This window comes from Lagenorhynchus albirostris, chromosome 1 (assembly GCF_949774975.1).
Source record: "Lagenorhynchus albirostris chromosome 1, mLagAlb1.1, whole genome shotgun sequence".
NCBI lineage: Eukaryota > Metazoa > Chordata > Mammalia > Artiodactyla > Delphinidae > Lagenorhynchus > Lagenorhynchus albirostris.
Genome location: NC_083095.1, coordinates 92,183,935 through 92,203,667, shown reverse-complemented (window position 1 = coordinate 92,203,667; position 19,733 = coordinate 92,183,935). Strand labels below are relative to the sequence as shown.

At 38.7% G+C, this 19,733-nt stretch overlaps 1 protein-coding gene across 6 annotated transcripts in view; it reads right to left on the bottom strand.

The window, feature by feature from the left end:
• Positions 1–19,733, bottom strand: part of GALK2 (galactokinase 2) — a 136,476-nt gene that overhangs the window by 109,715 nt on the left and 7,028 nt on the right. For 2 of the 6 annotated variants that reach the window (XM_060149591.1, XM_060149600.1), the window contains exons 1-2: positions 15,799–15,974; positions 3,737–3,825 (exon numbers count right to left, since the gene is read on the bottom strand). In XM_060149591.1, the coding sequence (XP_060005574.1) occupies positions 3,737–3,825; positions 15,799–15,923 (214 nt within the window). In that variant the 5' untranslated portion in view covers positions 15,924–15,974. Of the gene's footprint in view, positions 1–3,736; positions 3,826–15,798; positions 15,986–19,733 lie in introns of those variants that run through there. The other 4 variants (XM_060149634.1, XM_060149626.1, XM_060149617.1 and 1 more) reach the window with 4 other exon arrangements.

Sequence of the window (19,733 nt, the reverse complement as noted above, 5' to 3'; positions counted from 1 at the left end):
TAAGTGGTGCTGGGAAAACTGGACAGCTTCATATAAAAGAATGAAATTAGAATACTCCCTAACACCATACACAAGAATAAACTCAAAATGGATTAAAGGGCTTCCCTGGTGGTGCAGTGGTTGAGAGTCTGCCTGCTGATGCAGGGGACACGGGTTCGTGTTTCGGTCCGGGAAGATCCCACATGCTGCGGAGTGGCTGGCCCCGTGAGCCATGGCCACTGAGCCTGCGCGTCTGGAGCCTGTGCTCCACAATGGGAGAGACCACAACAGTGAGAGGCTCGCGTACCACAAAAAAAAAAAAAAAAAGGATTAAAGACCTAAATGTAAGGCCAGACACTATTAAACTCTTAGAGGAAAACATAGGCAGAACACTCTATGACATAAATTACAGCAAGGTCCTTTTTAACCCACTTCCTAGAGAAATGGAAATGAAAATAAAACTAAACAAATGGGACCTAATGAAACTTAAAACTTTTGCATAGCAAAGGAAACCGTAAACAAGACGAAAAGACAACCCTCAGAATGGGAGAAAATATTTGCAAATGAAGCAAGTGACAAAGGATTAATCTCCAAAATATACAAGCAGCTCATGCAGCTCAATATCAAAAAAACAAACAACCCAATCCAAAAATGGGCAGAAGACCTAAATAGACATTTCTCCAAAGAAGATATGCAGATTACCAACAAACACATGAAAGGATGCTCAACATCACTAATCATTAGAGAAATGCAAATCAAAACTACAATGAGATATCACCTCACACCAGTCAGAATGGCCATCATCAAAAAATCTACAAACAATAAATGCTGGAGAGGGTGTGGAGAAAAGGGAACACTCTTGCAGTGTTGGTGCGAATGTAAATTGATACAGCCACTATGGAGAACAGTATGGAGGTTTCTCAAAAAACTAAAAATAGAACTACCATACGACCCAGCAATCCCACTACTGGGCATATACCCTGAGAAAACCATAATTCAAAAAGAGTCATGTATCACAATGTTCATTGCGGCTCTATTTACAATAGTCAGGACATGGAAGCAACCTAAGTGTGCATCGCCAGATGAATGGATAAAGAATTGTGGCACACATATACAATGAAATATTACTCAGCCATAAAAAGAAACGAAATTGAATTTTTTGTAGTGTGGTGGATGGACCTAGAGTCCATCATACAGAGTGAAGTAAGTCAGAATAAGAAAAACAAATACCGTATGCTAACACATATATATGGAATCTAAAAAAAAAAAAAATGGTTCTGAAGAACGTAGGGACAGGACAGGAATAAAGACGCCGTCGTGGAGAATAGACTTGAGGACGTGTGGAGGGGGAAGGGTAAGCTGGGACAAAGTGAGAGAGTGGCATGAACATATATACACTACCAAATGTAAAATAGATAGCTACTGGGAAGCAGCTGCATAGCACGGGGTAATCAGCTCAGTGCTTTGTGTCCACCTAGAGGGATGGGATAGGGAGGGTGGGAGGGAGATGCAAGAGGGAGAAGATATGGGGATATATGTATATGTATAGCTGATTCACCTTGTTATACAGCAGAAACTAACACAGAGTTGTAAAGTAATTATACTACAATAAAGATGTTAAAATTTTTTTTAATTAAAATAAGTAAGTAAGTAAGCAGAACTCTAGGGAGCCACCAGATTCTGTTGGGAAGGCTACAGTGTGAGTGACAGCCTTCTGAGAATGAAGATTCCTCCCTCTGTGAAAACTGATGGAAACATCCTGGGTGAGGGGCAGGGAGGGAGCATGAACTACTGGCAAGTAAGGATAACAACCATGATTACATTTTGGATATTTTAACAGAAAATATAATAATGCTTTTAATAAAGACTGAAATTCATTTCATCCCAAGCACTAACTAATTAACTACCTTGGAACATAATCCCCCCTTTTTTAAAATCAGAAAATAGTCAATACATTTACTAGAATAAGAATTACTTATTCAGGAAATACCTTAGGTTGGAACGCTTACTCCCAAAACTAAGTGAAACTTGGCTCTCTCTCCTCTGAGGATATTGCTTCTTTGCAGTCCTCTCACAATAGCAAGGAGTTCTTGATGACCTCCTCCCACTCTGTTGTTTCCAGGATTTCTTCCTGTCCTCTTCCTCGGAGGCTCATACCACATTTTCTCGTCTTCATCACTTTCATTTCTGACTCTCAGACATCTGCTCCTCACTGAAGACATTTGCATCTCATGCCACCCTCTCCATCCCAGTCCTGCAATGCCTGGATAACATCCAAGTAAACAACCCAGCCCAAGACCCCAGCTTCCTAATCCCTTCACCTCTGGCAAACTTGACCTCCTCTCTGCTTCAGCTATCTACTTCCGTGGACTTGACAAATCCAGTAATGACCACAGACCTTCTTATCACCTGGAACTTTTCTACCTGTGAAATTTGTGTTTCAAATATCAAATTCTTTACTAAAACTTCCCATCCTGCCATTTCTCTTACTCCGTTTATCCTATCACCTGTTCCTCGGAGTCAGTTCTTTGCCCTTTCTACCCTATAGGTTCCCTCCTACCTTTCTTTCTTTTTCTACCTAGCATAGATTCCAGGGTTCATTACTTCACCTACCCTTCTGACAATATCGGTGAATTCTTGATGTCATTCTCTTGTAACCTCCATCCAAAACAAAACCCCAAACCTAGATCAAACACAGGCAACTTAGACTAGCTGAGCGGGAAAAAGGAACAACTTTGCAGATTGGTACTGCTACAATTCTATGGTCTCCTACTCTAACCAGATCTCAATGTTACCAGCAAACTTTTTTTTCCCAGTCCTCTCCTTCTCCCATCCTTGACAAAGCTATTTCAAACTTTCTGCCATCTCCTTAAACTTCCAACACCTCCAACACTCCCCCAAAAGAACTCCCTCAACCTTCTATACCAAAATTATACATTTACCTGCATCAACTTGCATCCTTTTCTTCCCTGCCTTCTGTTAAAAAGTAGTCAAAGTGGCCCTCTTCCTATGCCATAGACACCAGCCCTTCTTGCCTTCTTGGGAATCCTGCTCCATCAAGTTCCTCCCTTTTCAGATATCTCTGACCTGTCTCTCTCCACTGATTTTACTCAATTCTCCCTCCCCACCTCATTTAACCATGCTCAAACATCTCATATTTTTTAAATCCTCCATTATTTACTTCAAAATAAGACTGCCTGAGTTGATAATAATTGATGCTACATTTTGGGTACATGGGAGTTCATTATATTATTCCAACTACTTTTTTATATGTTTACACTTTCCAGTACAGAAAGTTTTCTTTTTAATCCTCCTTTGATTTGGATTTTTCTCAGTTCCCCATCCCATTTTCTCTTGATAAAACGTATTCATTCTTCAGGTCACCACACTTTTAAAAGCAAGGAATTATTCGGTTTTCCTGTATTCTTCTAATCCAATGAGTAAATGTAAAACCATCAAAATTACTCACTGCAGTCTAAAAACTTAACCTGCAGCACAGAAAAATCTGTCCATCTCTCATGAAAATAATGTAAATAACTGGGTCTCAACAAATTTCTAAATTTTAAAAATGAATGGACAAAATTAACATTAATAACATGGATTGGGAAAGATGAAAATATAGTGTTCCTTATGCAAAACTTATCTTGCTATAGTAGATGTATGTGAAACATTGTTTTTTCAGTTCTCCCGATGTATTGACAAAAATTTGGATCTTACCAAAGGAAGAAAAAATTAAGAGAAGGAACTTTTGAAATACCTATGATATTGACTCTTCCTGGTGCTCGAACATAAAACTTGGGAACGGATCCAAACTTAGAATTAAACATCCCTTTTAGCTTCAGCAATCTGAAAACAAGAGTAGAATATTTCAGAATATCCAGATAATAGAAAAACCCATAAGATACACACACACATACACACACACACACACACACACACACACACACATTTCATATACCTACCACCATTAATTATCTTTAAAAATAATAAAAGCAAACTCTTTTACTGACATACTTCCTTGAAAATCCCAGGATGAAACAATACTGTAACCCGCTAAGTGACATAAGAGTATAGCTAAGCACACAGAAGAGTAAAAAATTTAATACTGATGAACACAACAGAAAAAAAATTCTTTGCTTCATCAGAATTAACTTTCTGGATAATTTCTCAATGATATTCAGAGAAGAATCTCTTTCTACTAAAAAATAATAGCATGGAGTAATGTATCAGTTTCCTAGAGCTGCCATAATAAAGTATCACAAACTGGGTAACTTAAAACAACAGAAATTTATTGTCTCTGAGTTGTAGAGGCAAAATCAGAGTGTTGGCAGGACCATGCACCTCTGAAACCTGAAGGGGAAAATCCTTCCTTGCCTCTTTTTAGTTTCTGGTGGTGATCATCAATCCTTGGCATTCCTTGGCTTGCTGCTCTATCACTCCAATCTCTGCCTATGTCATCACGTGGAATTCTCTGTGTGTCTCTATCTGTGACTCTGTTTTTCCTTCTCGTAAGGACATCAGGCTTATTGGATTAGGGCCCACCTTAATTCAGTATGACTTCATCTTAACTTGATTACATATGTAAAGATGCTAGTTCAAATAATATTACATTCTGAGGTTCCAGGTGGACATAAATTAGGAGGGATGCTATTCAACCCAGTACAGTCAAATGAAAACTAGACTGGATATCAGGAGACTACAGTTCTAATTCCAATGGGGGTTCTAATTCGATGCCAAAGTTTGGAAAATCATTTTCCCTTGGACCCTCTTCTGTAAAATTAGAGCATTTGAACAAGATATTCCTCATAGGTCCCTTCCAGGTCAAAAATGCTTATAATATATTTAATAATTTTACACTGTTAAATCATCTCAAGTCACTTCTATGAATACCCCCTACTGTTTGTAGTCCCACAATATATTGTATCTGAGTAATAACACCAAGACAGTAAATATTTATTAGACCTACTATATTCAAGACATTCATTAATTAAATGATTAATCTTAAAGATTAGTTACAAGAAACATAAAATCACACCAAAAAAATCTAAGAAAAAAGGAAATTTATTATAGAAAGATACATTGAATATTCTTGGAAGTTATTCAGGATGACCTCCTAGGACTATGACAGCCATCAGAAACTTTAATTACTGATGGGTGGGGCTGTGTTCCCGTCCTGTTTGTCATGCCTGAGATGTCCCTGCACTGCAGTCTACAGACTTTTGGGTGGGGCTAATGGTGGCTTCCAGGAGGGCTCACGCCAGTGAGTACTCCCCAGAATTGCTGTTGCCAGTGTCCTTGTCCCCAACGTGAGCTGCAGCCGCACCCCTGACTCTGCAGGAGACCCTCCAACACTAGCAGGTAGGTCTGGCCCAGTCTCTTATGCTTTGTTCCCCTGGGTCCTGGTGCGCAAGAGACCTTGTGTGTGCTCTCCAAGAGTGAAGTTTCTGTTTCCCTCAGTCCTGTGGAATTCCTGTGACCAAACCCTTCTGGCCTTCAAAGCCAGATTCTCTGGGGGCTTCTTCTCCCATTGCCGGAACCCCACACTGAGAAGCCTGATGTGGGGCTCAGAACTTTCACTCCTGTGGGAGAATTTCTGTGGTATAATTATTTCCCAGTTTGTGGGTCACCCATCCAGCAGGTATGGGATTAGATTTTATTGCAATTGTGCCCCTTCTATCATCTCGTTATGGCTTCTTCTTTGTCTTTGGATGTAGGGTATCTTTTTTGGTAGGTTCCACTATTTTTTTTGTCAATGGTTGTTCAGCAGTTAGTTGTGATTTTGGTGTTCTTGTAAGAAGGGGTGAGCTAACATCCTTCTACTCCGTTACCTTGAGCTCTCCAGGAAGCCAGAGCTGATGTTATAGTGGAATTTTCTTCATCAGCATTCTACATCCAGCCAGATGCTAATATCTTGTATTTGTCATACAAACATGAAGAGTCTTAGTTGGCAGGGTAGCTCCACTCCAGATGGTCATTCAAGGATCCAGATATCTTCCTTCTCATTGCTTCACTATTTCAGACTGTTGTCCATTTCTGCATGCTCAAAATTGGATTGTAGGCATGTCCATGCTCTAGGTCAGATGAACCTTTTTTTTTTTTTCCCTCAGTGGCTGCCTCTCCCCCTCGACACACCAGTGCAGCGGTCATGCTCTGCCCCCAAAAACTCTATTTAAATTGTGTGTTTGGCTCTCTCCTTCCTGTCTCATTCTTTCATCCCTCCAAAAACACCATCACCATTTCCCTCTGCTCAATGCTCTTCACATTCCAGTTGCCTTTGTGAGCCTCTGAGTTTTTGCTCTTCCATCCCTTCAGTTTTCATGACACTGTGTCCTCAAGTCTAGAAGATTCAACAGCTTCAATGTCCTATACTTTCTGATTAAGTCTCTGTGTCCCTAATTCAAATTCTCAAACAGATAATCTGGTTGGCAGCATATAGGTCCTGTATCCATCCTGGTCCAATTACTTTTGGCCAAAAAGGAAAAGCTATTTGATATAAACAAGGTCACTTGCTTTAGTTACAGATATGATCACCTGGGTCCACTCCTTCAGCAGAGGTTGTGGATGACAACAGAAGATGTGGAGAGGGAGATAATAATGGATATCTCTAGCACATCATTCAAGATAGATTTACTGGACTCCCAAGTAGATGAGCATAATGATAGCTGCCTAAATCTGATTTCCCCCATATATCCTGCAAAACAATTTAGAACAAGAACAAACAAGTGATATTTTTATTTCTTTATTATAACTAGACAACTGTACCTTTATTATAAGTAGAAGAGAATGCATAAACTTTAAATGAAAGAAAGAAAGAGGCAAAACACTGTGAGCCACTGGAAAAAGAAACTGAGTGAAAAGAGCAAACTAAGATTAATCTAAAACCACCACTAGAAAGAAAAAGTACATCCATTTAAAAATGAGAGGTGTAAAAGAAGAAAAGATGAAAATAAACTCATTGATTGCTACATAGGCAATCAAAAACTTAAAGGATACCATTAAGCATGACAAAGCAACAATTTTTTTTAAGTTATTACACAAACGCATATGAAAAAGTATTATTAAACTCCTAGAAAAAAAGTACCCCAGGGAGACTGTGATCTGTGTAGTCAGGTAGACCTGGGCTCAAACCCCTTCTCGACCATGTGATGAAATTCCTTAACCTCATTCACCTTTATATGGGGTGGAAATATGAATTGAGTTATTTGGAAGATTAAATAAGGTATTGTAGGAACAGTGTCTAGCCTAGGGCTGGCATGAAGTACTTGTTCAGTAAATGACAGTTATTATAAGCTCCTGATTCCTTGGTTCAGTACTGTTTCTACTCTGCAGCATATGAATAAGAATCCACTAGAAGCAATGAAAGATGGTACGTAATTAAATGTTTAGTTTACATCAGGACTGGAAGCGCTATTAGAACACTAGGGTGATTTTTATGATGCTATTGATAAATCTTCATGCTCTCTGCCTTGTATCTTCCATTTTATTGAGAGGGTTGAAACAACTTAGATTATTTGTCCATCAGATTCTAGACAGAATTATTTAAAAGGTTCATGTTTTTCAATGAAAAAAATAAACTGCCAAAGCAGATAGTAAAAGGTTAAGTAAGAAAAGTCCCCTGCTTTTTCAGGGCATTAAAAAGATATATAAATACAAAAGTAACCAACAGAACAAAAATATCAATCTTCCTAACTACCAAAGACATTTCAAAACCAGATAGATAAACCAGTAAATAAACACAGAAACTATATTATAACACATAATTTAAAAATAAATGACTAAGTTGAAATCAAATATATCAGTCACATCAATAAAAGAAAGTGTAAGGAAAGACTCAAAAAGACAAAAGTAGAAAGTAATGATATGGGGAGTAGAAAAACAGTAGACCTGGTTAACAAATTAAACCCTGGGTTTTTAGGGGAAAAATTAACAAAATAGACAAGCCACTAGCTAATGAATTAAGAAAATGGGGGTTGATAAAGCATAAATAAACAAAATAAGAAATAACAAGGATGAGATAACATTAAACAAAAGAAATTTTAAAAGTCATAAGAGACTACTTTGTAGACCTCTATCCAAATAAATTTAAACTGTAATAAAGAAACTGACTCCATTTTTTGATGTTTACTTACAGCTTTTGAGCTTCAACTCTCCCTCTTTCCCCTTCTGCCTCATATCAAGCAAGTGGATAAAAAAGCCCAGGTGCTCTCTCTTTTGTCATCAACCAAACCATAGCACATCAGTTCCATCTCCTAACCACTACAAAAACCTCAAGCTAGTCTCCTTTCCTTGCTCTCTCAAGCCATTTTTGGCCAGCTTGGGTGGCCTGCTCTGCCCTCCTCAGAAAGCCTCATTATGTGAGTAATAAATTTTTCATACCCTCTTGTTCATGTGGTATTATCAGTCTCAACATCCAAACCAAATTTTTGGGTGGGAATCCATCCTGTTTCTGTGGTATGGCCACAACAGAAATCCTAAAGAAATGGATAATTTCCTAAGGAAATACAATTTATAAAAACAGATCCATTTCCATAGAAGAAATAAAGTCATCAAAGAACCACCTCACACATATGGATTAAGCTCAGATGTTTTACAAGAGAGTTCTACCCAAGCACGAACATCAGATAGCCCATATACTCCATGAGTTGTTCCAGAGCATTGAAAAATAAAGAAAAGTGGTCTAATTCTTGCTATGAAGCAAGCGTAACATTGATACCTAAACCAGATAAAGATAGTCCAAGAAAATACAACTAGACTAATGTCACTCTTGAATATTAATGCAAAAGTACTTAATAAAATATTAGTAAACATAAGGCAGCACCATATTAAGAAAATAATTCATATTAAGTGGCATTAACTCCAGGAATGAAAAGTTGAAAATACTAAGATAATCTGTTAAAATAATATATCATAATAAATCTAAGGAGAAAAAAATTATAGGACTACTTCCATAGGTGTTAAAAAGCTCCCAGTAAAATTTTTTCCCAAAGGTGTTTATCTTAACATGATTACATATATCTCAGTCTTAAATCCAAAGCTAATTAATGAGGAAATTCTAGAGACATTTCCGCTAAGATCAAAAACAAGACAAAAAGTTCTACTATCTCCACATCTAATCCACACAATACTGGAGGTATCAGCCAATACAATTAGACAAGAGAAATCAAGAATCAAAAAAGAAGTAAAACTATCTCTACTTGGAGATAATATAGTAGGATGCCTAGAGAGTTCCAGAGAATCAATTATAAAACCAACTTAGGGACTTCCCTGGTGGCACAGTGGTTAAGAATCCGCCTGGCAATGCAGGGGACATGGGTTCAATCCCTAGTCCAGGAAGATCCCACATGCCACGGAGCAACTAAGCTGGTGTGCCACAACTACTGAGCCTGCGCTCTAGAGCCTGTGAGCTACAACTACTGAGCCCACGTGCCACAACTACTGAAGCCCGTGTGCCTAGAGCCCATGCTCTGCAACAAGAGAAGCCACCACAATGAGAAGCCCACGCACCGCAACATAGGATAGCCCCCACTCACTACAACTAGAGAAAGCCGTGCGCAGCAACAAAGACCCAACGCAGCCAAAAATAACATAAATACATAAATAAAATTCTTTTAATAAAAATAAAAGCTCATCCATGATACTGCTGGAAATTGATTTTCACGTTCTTTAAAATAAATAAATAAAACCAACTTAAATAATAAAGAATTCACAAATATAGCAAGATATAAAATGAATACTCAAACATGAATACCCTTCATGTGCAAAATCAATGACCAATTAGGGCTATAATGGTAGAGCAAACCTTGTTCATAGCAACAAGAAAAGACTAAACGTTTAGGAATAAATTTAACAAGAAATGTGCAAAATTTATTTAAGTAAAGCTTTAAACACTCTTGAAAGACATAGAATAGACTCAAAGAAATGGAAAGACATCCTTTGTTCTTGGATAAGATCACCCATCATAAGGATAGTTATTCCCAAGTTAATTTATAAATTAAATTAATTAAATTAAATCCCCTCCCAAAAAATACCAACAAGGTTTTCTTATAGAGGTAGACAAGTTGATACAAAAAATCATGTGGAAAACAAATATGCAGGAATAGTGGGGAAAACATTAAAAAAGAACAACTGTGAGGACGGAGTAACCCTACCAAACATTAAAACATACTATAAAGCCTCTGTAATGACAACAGTGAGGTACCAGCACATATATAGATAAGCAGACTTCAGTAGAATAAAAGGTTCAGAAATAGATACAAGTACATACAGAAACTTAGTATATGAGGAAAGTGGCATCTCAAATCACAACGCAAAGATGAACTTTTTAATAAACAGTGGTAGTAAAAGTGCTTAAACTTTTGGGAAAGATAAAATTAGGACCATCTCTTACACAAGAATAAACTCCAAATGGATCAGGCACTAGAAGAAAACAAATGAATTTCAGTATAACTCAACATAGGGGAGAGGTTTTCTAACTATGACTCAAACTTCTGAGGCAATTTTTTTAACTTGACAAATTTGACTATATAAAGATTTTTTAAAACACATGGCAGAAAATTTTATAATCAAAGTCAAAAGAAAACTAGCAAACTAAGAGAAAATATTTACATGTTACAGACATATTCTTTATATTAAAAAAAAAACTCTGAAACTGTAACACTCCTAGAACAGAACACAGGCAGAACATTCTTTGACATAAATTGTAGCAATATTGTTTTGAATCTGTTTCCTAAGGCAAAAGAAATAAAAGCAAAAAAAAAAAAAAACCCAACAGAACCTAATTAAACTTCAATGCTTTGGCACAGCAAAAGAAACCATCAATAAAATGAAAAGATAACCTACTTTCATAGCAGCATTATTTACAATAGCCAAGATATGGGAGCAACCTAAGGGTCCATCAACTGATGAATATGATGGATAAAGATGATGTGATATATATATATATATACATACACACAAACATACATACACACACAACAGACTACTCAGCCAGAAAAAGAACGGAAATCTCCCATTTGCAACAATGTGGATAGACCTAGAGAATATTATGCTTAGTGAAATAAGTCAGAGAAAGACAAATACTTTCACCTACATGTGGAATCTAAAAAGTAAAACAAACAAATATATATAACAAAACAGAAACAGACTCACAGATATAGAGAACAAATGATTGGTTACCAGTGGGGAAAGGGGAGGGCAAGATAGAGCTATGGGATTAAGAGAAACAGACTACTAAGTATAAAATAGATAAACAACAAGGATATATTGTACAGCACAGGGAAATATAGCCATTATTTTGTAGTAACTTTAAATGGAATATAATCTATAAAAATATTGAATCACTATGTTGTACACCTGAAACTAATATAATATTGTAAATCAACAGTACTTCAACTTAAAAAACTCAAAAACTGAGTGAAAAATGACCAAAAACTGGATAGAAAAATGTGCAAAAGATATGAACAGAAAATCCATACTAAGAGTAGTTCATAAATGGACCTTAAACACATGAAATTAGAGAAATGCAAATTAAAACTACACCAAGATACTATAAGAATTGTGAAAATTAAAAAGTAACAACACATTCTGTTGGTGAGGTTCTGTGGAAACAGGCACTTTTCTACATTGGGTTGGGAATGCAAATTGGTACAACACATTTGGAGGGGAATTGGACAATATCTAACAAAAATACATTGGCACTGATTTTTTTTTATAAATTTATTTTATTTATTTATTTTTGGCTGTGTTGGGTCTTCACTGCTGTGCACGGGCTTTCTCTAGTTGTGGTGAGCGAGGGCTACTCTTTGTTGCTGTGTGTGGGCTTCTCATTGCAGTGGCTTCTCTCATTGCGGAGCACGGGCTCTAGGCTCACAGGCTTCAGTAGTCGTGGTGCATAGGCTCAGTAGTTGTGGCTCGCAGGCTCAGTAGTTGTGGTGCAAGGGCTTAGTTGCTCCGCAGCATGTGGGATCTTCCCAGACCAGGGCTCGAACCCATGTCCCCTGCATTGGCAGGCGGATTCTGAACCACTGCACCACTTGGGAAGCCCCCATTGGCACTAATTTTTACCCAACAATCCTATGTCTAAGAATTTACCCTGAAGGTATTCTCCAGCAATATGAAAATACATATTCATGAGATTATTCATTGCAGAATTGTTTGCAATTGCAAAACACTAGAAACAACCTAAACATTCTTACATAGGAGAATGTTTGAATAGGGTACGGACTATTTACAAAATGAAGTAATATGAAACTATTAAAAAAGAATATAGTTTCTAGAAATTTTCTCAAGTGATTTCCAGAAATATTTTGTCATAAGAAATATGCAGGGCTTCCCGGGTGGCGCAGTGGTTGAGAGTCCGCCTGCCGATGTAGGGGACACGGGTTTGTGCCCAGGTCCGGGAAGATCCCACATGCTGTGGAGCGGCTGGGCCCCTGAGCCATGGCCGCTGAGCCTGCGCATCCGGAGCCTGTGCTCCGCAACGGGAGAGGCCGCAACAGTGAGAGGCCCGCGTACCGCAAAAGAGAAAAAAAAAAAAAAAAAAAAAGAATACAATGATATTACAAGGATACAAAACGAACCAAACTTCTTAGAGGGGAAGTGAGAATTGGCAGCACAGGATAAGAATCAGATTATGAGAAAAAGAACTGTGCAATTCTCAGGCTTTACTGAATACATTTTTAAATAATCCAAATCTTTCATATTAAGAATGTGTTTATACAGCACCATTAGTCATAGAGCCAAAAGGTGGAAATGACCCAAATGCCTATCAATTGATGAATGGATAAACAAAATGTAGTATATCAATACAGTGGAATATTATTCAACCATAAAAAGGAATGAATACTGATAACATGTTACAACATGGATGAACCTTGAAAACATTATATTAAGTGAAAGAAGACAGTCACAAAAAAATACATTATATGATTCCATTTATTTTAAATGTCCAGAATAAGCAAATCTACAGAGACCAAAAGTACATTAGCAGTTGCTTAGGGCTTTCGGGGGATTGGGGAGGTGATAGCTTAAGGGATGCTGGGTTCTTTGATGTGGGGGCGGTGATGAAAATGTTCTAACTTTGATTATGGTGATGGTTGCATAATCCTGTGAATATACCAAAAAACATTTAATTGTAAAATCTAAACAAGTAAACTGTATGGTATGTGAATTATATATTAATAAAGCTGTTACAGAAAAAATAATAATAATCCAATAGTTTAAAACTTAATCCCAAAGAGAAGGAACAGAATGCAAAGAAATTTAGAACAGTGGTTCTAAATGCAAAGAAATGCTAAGAATGCAAAGGTTGCTAAGAATGCAAAGAAAGAACAGTGGAATCTGAAGTAGTCTTACAGTACATGGTGCAAGCAAGATTGGGACGCAGAAAAAAAATTAGAGTTTCTATTTCTATTTGATTTTTTAAAATGAATGAAAAAGAAATTAAGCTTACTAAATAAGATATATAACATGGTTGACTAGTCCCTTTACTCAGAGGGTCATGTGTCCTGTGGAGCTGAAGAGGCATTGCCAACTAAAAATTGGCACTTGCCAGCTACCTCTACAAGGATTAAATCACAAGCTGCTGTGACTGCTGACCTTCAACACATCCTGAAAGGAGTTCAGGGTGTAGATCAGGAATGAGGCACTCTGTGCTCTGGGAAAAACCAGCAGAACAGGCCTTCAGATAGTTAGATATTATCAGAAGATTTTAAGAGCCCAATTCTTACATCTCCTCATATCTAGAAAAGCACTAAAATCATTCATGGTGACATCTGCTCCTTGTGACTATCAGCAACCTTCTGAAAAAATGTGTGCTTGACTGCATGTATCCCCCTTCACCAAAATCACATATATACAGATATTCCCCCCTACCTCTTCAGAGCAGTTTCTCAGAGCGATCTGAAATGCTGCTTCCCAGGCTATAGTCCTCATTTTGCCCCAAATAAAACTTTTTTTAATATTATGTCTTTTAAAATTCTTTATTTAGTTATTATTTGTTTGTTTGGCTGCATTGGGTCTTCGTTGCTGCACGTGGGCTTTCTCCAGTTGTGGTGAGCGGGGGTTACTCTTTGTTGTGGTGCACGGGGTTCTCATTGCGGTGGCTTCTCCTGTTGTGGAGCACAAGCTCTAGGCATGCAGGCTTCAGTAGTTGCAGCACGTGGGCTCAGTAGTTGCAGCACGTGGGCCCTAGAGCACATGGGCTTCAGCAGTTGCAGCGCATCGGCTCAGTAGTTGTGGCTCGCAGACTCTAGAGCTCAGGCTCAGTAGTCGTGGCACACGGGCTTAGCTGCTCTGCAGCATGTGGGATCTTCCTGGACCAGGGATTGAACCTATGTCCCCTGCATTGGCAGGCAGATTCTAAACCATTGAGCCACCAGGGAAGTCCTCCAAATAAAACTTAACTAACAACTCTCACGTTGTGTATTTTTTTCAGTCGACAGCACCCTGCAGAAAGAGCAGGAGTTCCAAAAAAGACAGTCTGATCTTGGGGCCCTCATGCATTTTTTTTCCCTTTCAGCATATTGCAGCATCTGACAAGTAAGGTGGGTTTATAGATATACTATCTAGATTTAACTGAACTCACCCCTGATAAAATGAATAAGTGGCTGAAACATTGCTTGAAGTTAATAACTGTATTAAGTGAAAAAAAAGGAAATGGCAAAGTGCACACTTACCTATTATATGAGCTCTTCTGTAGCTAGCACAGAACACTAAATATTAACAATAAATATTTGTTGCAGGAATAAATACTGTAAAGGTCCTTAAAGGAAAGAAACAACTCTAAGGAAATTAAGTAAACAATTCTTCACTTTTAGTACATGTTGCCATCATCCCCCTTCTCACAGGGTAACTACAGAAATATTGAGCATTATGAATAAAATGGCATAAAATGGAAACAGAATATACGACATTCATGAGTAGTCTAAGGCCGTGTTGGTCTCCATAATCAAAAATTACATTTCTTTCTGGTAACTAAAGACCCACTGTTTGCTGGCTCAAGGGTGAAAAAGCATTCGCAAGTTTCAGTAAGCTGTAATATTGTCGACTGTCGCGTGACAGTCATAAACCAGGAAGTAGGAAGAACTTTAGGACAATTTTAGAGAAAAAAGTTAACAGGGAAAAAAACTTAGAACCAGCAAAGAGGGAGCAAAGCCAACCTTAGAAAAGCTATAGGGCTAATACACCGCAGGTGGAGGCTTCATTCTATGAGATTTCTGTCCTATGTCAGAAAGAAGTACTTCCACGAAGTATTTGCAAGATGCCCTCAAATGAAAATATCCTCCACTTGGTATCACTTAAGCTGTTAGTTATTCCGTAACTAGGTACTGGCAGCAGATTAATTCCCTAAGTGACAAGGCATAGATTACATGATTTGTTTAAAAGGATGCAGAGACTAAAGGGGTTTTTTTGGTTTGGGGGGGGTCGTTTTTTGTTTATTTTTGTTTTGGCGTATTTGATTGTTTTCAATGAATATTTTAGAAAGGAGACTTTAAAAAGCACTATCAGCTAGCAGGCAAAACAAAGAAGAGATTCAAAGCTAATTTGGGTTTTTCTGCTAAAGCCCAGCAGAGTGTCCCACCCTTCTGCAAGAAAAAGGTAAAAGAAGGATCTGCATGGATGAAGCAAGACACACAAGGTTGAACAGTGTTTGCGGCGCGGTCTTCTTGCAAGTCCAGCCAAGTAGCCTTATAATATCCCAAAGATTCTGTCTGCTCCCGGGGGCAAAAGCTGCGCCTCAGTGAGGGGCCAAAAGGCCTGACACCATCTACATCTATCCAACCCAAGCGATCCCAAAGCGCGGCATCTCCTCTCCCCCACCTGGGATGTTCTGCCACCTGGACTCGACGCACGGCAGGGCCCTCCGTAGCCATATTTCGCTCATCTTTCTTTCTCTCTGCAGTTTCAACCGGCGAAGCAAGGCTTCCGAAGTAATCACGAGACATCTGCAGCAGGAGCCCTTTCTTCCGGGCGACACCGGCACTTACCCCGCGGAAATCCTGTCTCTTCGCTGAGGTGGCTGCTTCCAGTCGGCCCCGCCCGTGGCTCCTCCTCCCTGGGCTCTGAGGCTCGGAGCCTTCCCAGCCTCTGTCAGGTATTGCCACCGTGCTGCTCTGAGCCCCCGGGGACCCCGGGCGCGCAGGAGCCCCTGAACCGAGCAAAGCCGAGGTTTTCTTTCTGCGTCCTGGGCCCTGAGCACGTCTGAGCACAGAATTACAACCTGGCACCTCAGTTTGCCTTTTTTTCTTTTTTTAAATTAAGTTAGGGGTCTTTTTTTTTCTTTAATGACCAGCAGCAACTTCCCCCAATAACAGTAAAATATTTAGTCATTGCTTCTTAAATGGATTATTTCAAAAATCAGGCAATATAAAATTGATGCGGTGCTTGATTTAAGCATATTTGCATTCATTTCCATAATAGAGGAATTGGTGGGCCTTCCTAGAACATAAGTAATAGTGAAAAGGAGAAAATACATGTCTATCAAACTGCAAGATACTCTTAGCATCCAGTTCAACACCTTGATTTTTCAGTTGCCTAGAAAAATCCCAGATACCCTATCTCAAGAAGCACACCACCTCCACCCACCTCATCACTCTACCATATTACTGTTGTCTTTCCTTCATTGTTCTCACAAGTTCTGCGTATTTATTTTATGTATTTATTGTCTGTCTCACCACTTCCACCATCACTACCACTAGAAGGTAAGCAATTTGAGAGTAGGAACTGTGTATCCCCAGTACCTAGAACAGTACTTGGCACACTGGTTTTTAATCAATAGGTAAGATGAACTGAATGAATGACTGAAAGGTAAAATGACTCGCCTAAGGTCGCAGTTAATTGGTAGCAAAACTTGAATTAAATTTCAGGTCTATTAACTCTCTAGTGTACTCTGTACCTCAGAATGCTCAGATTAAACCCAAGTGAAGCCAGCTACCAATACACCTATCCCAAGGTTTCCTAGTTGAGGAAGTTTAGGCCAACATGCCCAAAACACTAAGGGTACAGGCATACCCCAGAGACATTCAACAAGTTGCCACTGCAGAACTTCTATATGTGTATGCTGGGGAAGGGGAAAGGGGAAATGAAGGCTAAAGTGTGAATTGACAGTAGCAAAGGTAAGCTAAAAGGGTTGCAGCCCCTTGGCACATCCTTGAGTTATTACTGTAAATGAAACAACATGGAACCAACGTTACTCTGGTCTCAGGGCTACTTTCTCACTATTATTTCAGTCCCTCCTTATCACTTTCAAGTGAAGCGATTATATCTCCTCTTTTTGAACCCCAATAAATCCCAGTAGGATGCTTATTGTGATTTACTCTTGAGTAAGAGGAGACATCATTGTCACTTCTGTAAATAGGTTTGAATGTGGAGAGAACTTAAGTGAGAAAATATATAAAACTTTTAGGAACATCAGTAAATACGGAAAAGGAAAGAACATTTTTCATTCAGATATATTTCTAACATACCTTTTATGGTCATTGAAAAATAAGTAAATTTTGAAGCTCTGAAAGTACTGTTTTGTTTTTTTTTAAATCGTCCCAAACAAACTCATTTCACACAGTTTGCTTGTTCCCGAGGCTTGCAGAATCTTAGTTCCCTGACCAGGAATTGAACCCAGGCCCATCAGTGAAAGCACCGAGTCCTAACCACGGGACCGCCAGGGAATTCCTTTCCGGCGCTTTCACTGCTGGGGGCCTAGGTTTGGGCTCAATCCCTGACCGGGGAACTAAGATCCAGCAAGCTGTGCAGCACAGAGAAAATAAATAAATAAACAAACTAATTAATTAATTTAAAAAGAAAGAAAGAAAACAGTGACTATGAACATTCTGGTTCATAAAAGAATATTTTCTATTAAATGTGTATTTGATGGCCAAATATTAACTTTGCTAAATGAAACCTGATAGCAAATCATTAATTTGGATCTTGTATCCATTTCTACTGCAGTCTCAGCAAAACTGATACAGACTAGAAAGCACCTTATAAAGCAACTAGTAAAACTTCCTTTTTTGAATGATGGACTCAAAGTGAAAGAGTAAGGGCTGGAATCAAAACCCAGGTCCTAGACTCCTAGCCCAGCCTACTCTAAATGTGTGACCTCTGATGAGACCCCAGTGAAGTATGCTTAAAAAAAATTATTGAAACAATTAGTAATTTTTGTCCACAAATTAAAATGTATACATTGTAATTTTAATAAAACACTGCTTTTAAAATAACCTATTCTCAAACTACTAGAGAACCCCAAATAGAAACCAAAGCTAAAATTAACATTACTTTCTTATACTATCTTCCTTATGCCAGGCTTCCTTATATGTAAGTAAGCACTTCACATATATTATTATCCCTTTAAATCTTCCCAACAACCCTTATGAAGTGAAAAAGTATTGTTCTTTTGCCAATTTTAAAATACTACTTTGGTTCTTATTAGATATATCTGATAGTGAAAATGTTTAATGTCTAAATTTTACAGAATGTTTATTTTCACAAATCTTGAACTTCTCAGTTCTTTATTTTTTGCATATGGACACACTTACAATAAGGTTTAGAGTCTAAATTATAAACTAACATAGTATTTCATGATACATTCCCTTTTTTAATATTTATTTTGCTGATAGATTCTTAAACAGAAACCTAATTAACAAACTTGATATTGTTTCTCCTCAACTGACATTAGTCTCTGTTCAGATAAAATATTGTAGCAAAAAAATAAAACAAACACCAAAATGAAACAAAACAAAAACTTGATCCAAAGTAAAAGTAGGAGACTTCCTTGGCAGTCAGTGGTTAAGACTCCATGCTCCAAAGGCAGGGGGCTTGGTTTCAATCCCTGATCCCTGGTTGGGGAATTAAGATCCCACACGCCGCAAGGCACGGCCTAAAAAAAAAAAGTAAAAGTGTGAGTGTTAGAGGTCCACAGACCTAGCTAACTCCTACATATGTTTACGTCTCAGTTTAAAAATCATTTCCTCAGGCTTCCCTGGTGGTGCAGTGGTTGAGAGTCCGCCTGCCGATGCAGGGAACACGGGTTCGTGCCCCGGTCCGGGAAGATCCCACATGCCGCGGAGCGGCTGGGCCCGTGAGCCATGGCTGCTGAGCCTGCGCGTCCGGAGCCTGTGCTCCGCAAAGGGAGAGACCACAACAGTGAGAGGCCTGCGGTAATCACTTCCTCCAGGAATTTTTCCCTATTCCCTGTCCCTTCCTCTACCTTCAAAACAGTCTTGGGCTTCCCTGGTGGCACAGTGGTTAATAACCTGCCTGCCAATGCAGGGGACACGGGTTCGAGCCCTGGTCCAGGAAGATCCCACATGGCGCGGAGCCCCTGCGCCACAACTACTGAGCTTACACTCTAGAGCCCTTGAGCCACAACCACTGAGCCTGTGTGCCACAACTACTGAAGCCTGTGCGCCTAAAGCCCGTGCTCCGCAACAAGAGAAGCCACCGAAATGAGAAGCCTGCACACCTCAATGAAGAGTAGACCCCGCTCACTGCAAGTAGAGAAAGCCCACACGCAGCAATGAAGACCCAATGCGGCCAAAAATAAATAATTAAATAAATTTATTTTTTAAAAAACTAAGTCTCTAAGATCACAGATCATTTATCTGAAAAATGTGGTTATTTTTTTTCTGTGGTTATTTCTGTGGTTCAGCCTGTACAACTTCTGGGAAATACTTTCTATCTTGATTTATATATAATCAAAAAATATTGTTCACAATTGGGAGAATCTACTTCAGTAACCTATTTTGGGTATTTTCTCATGA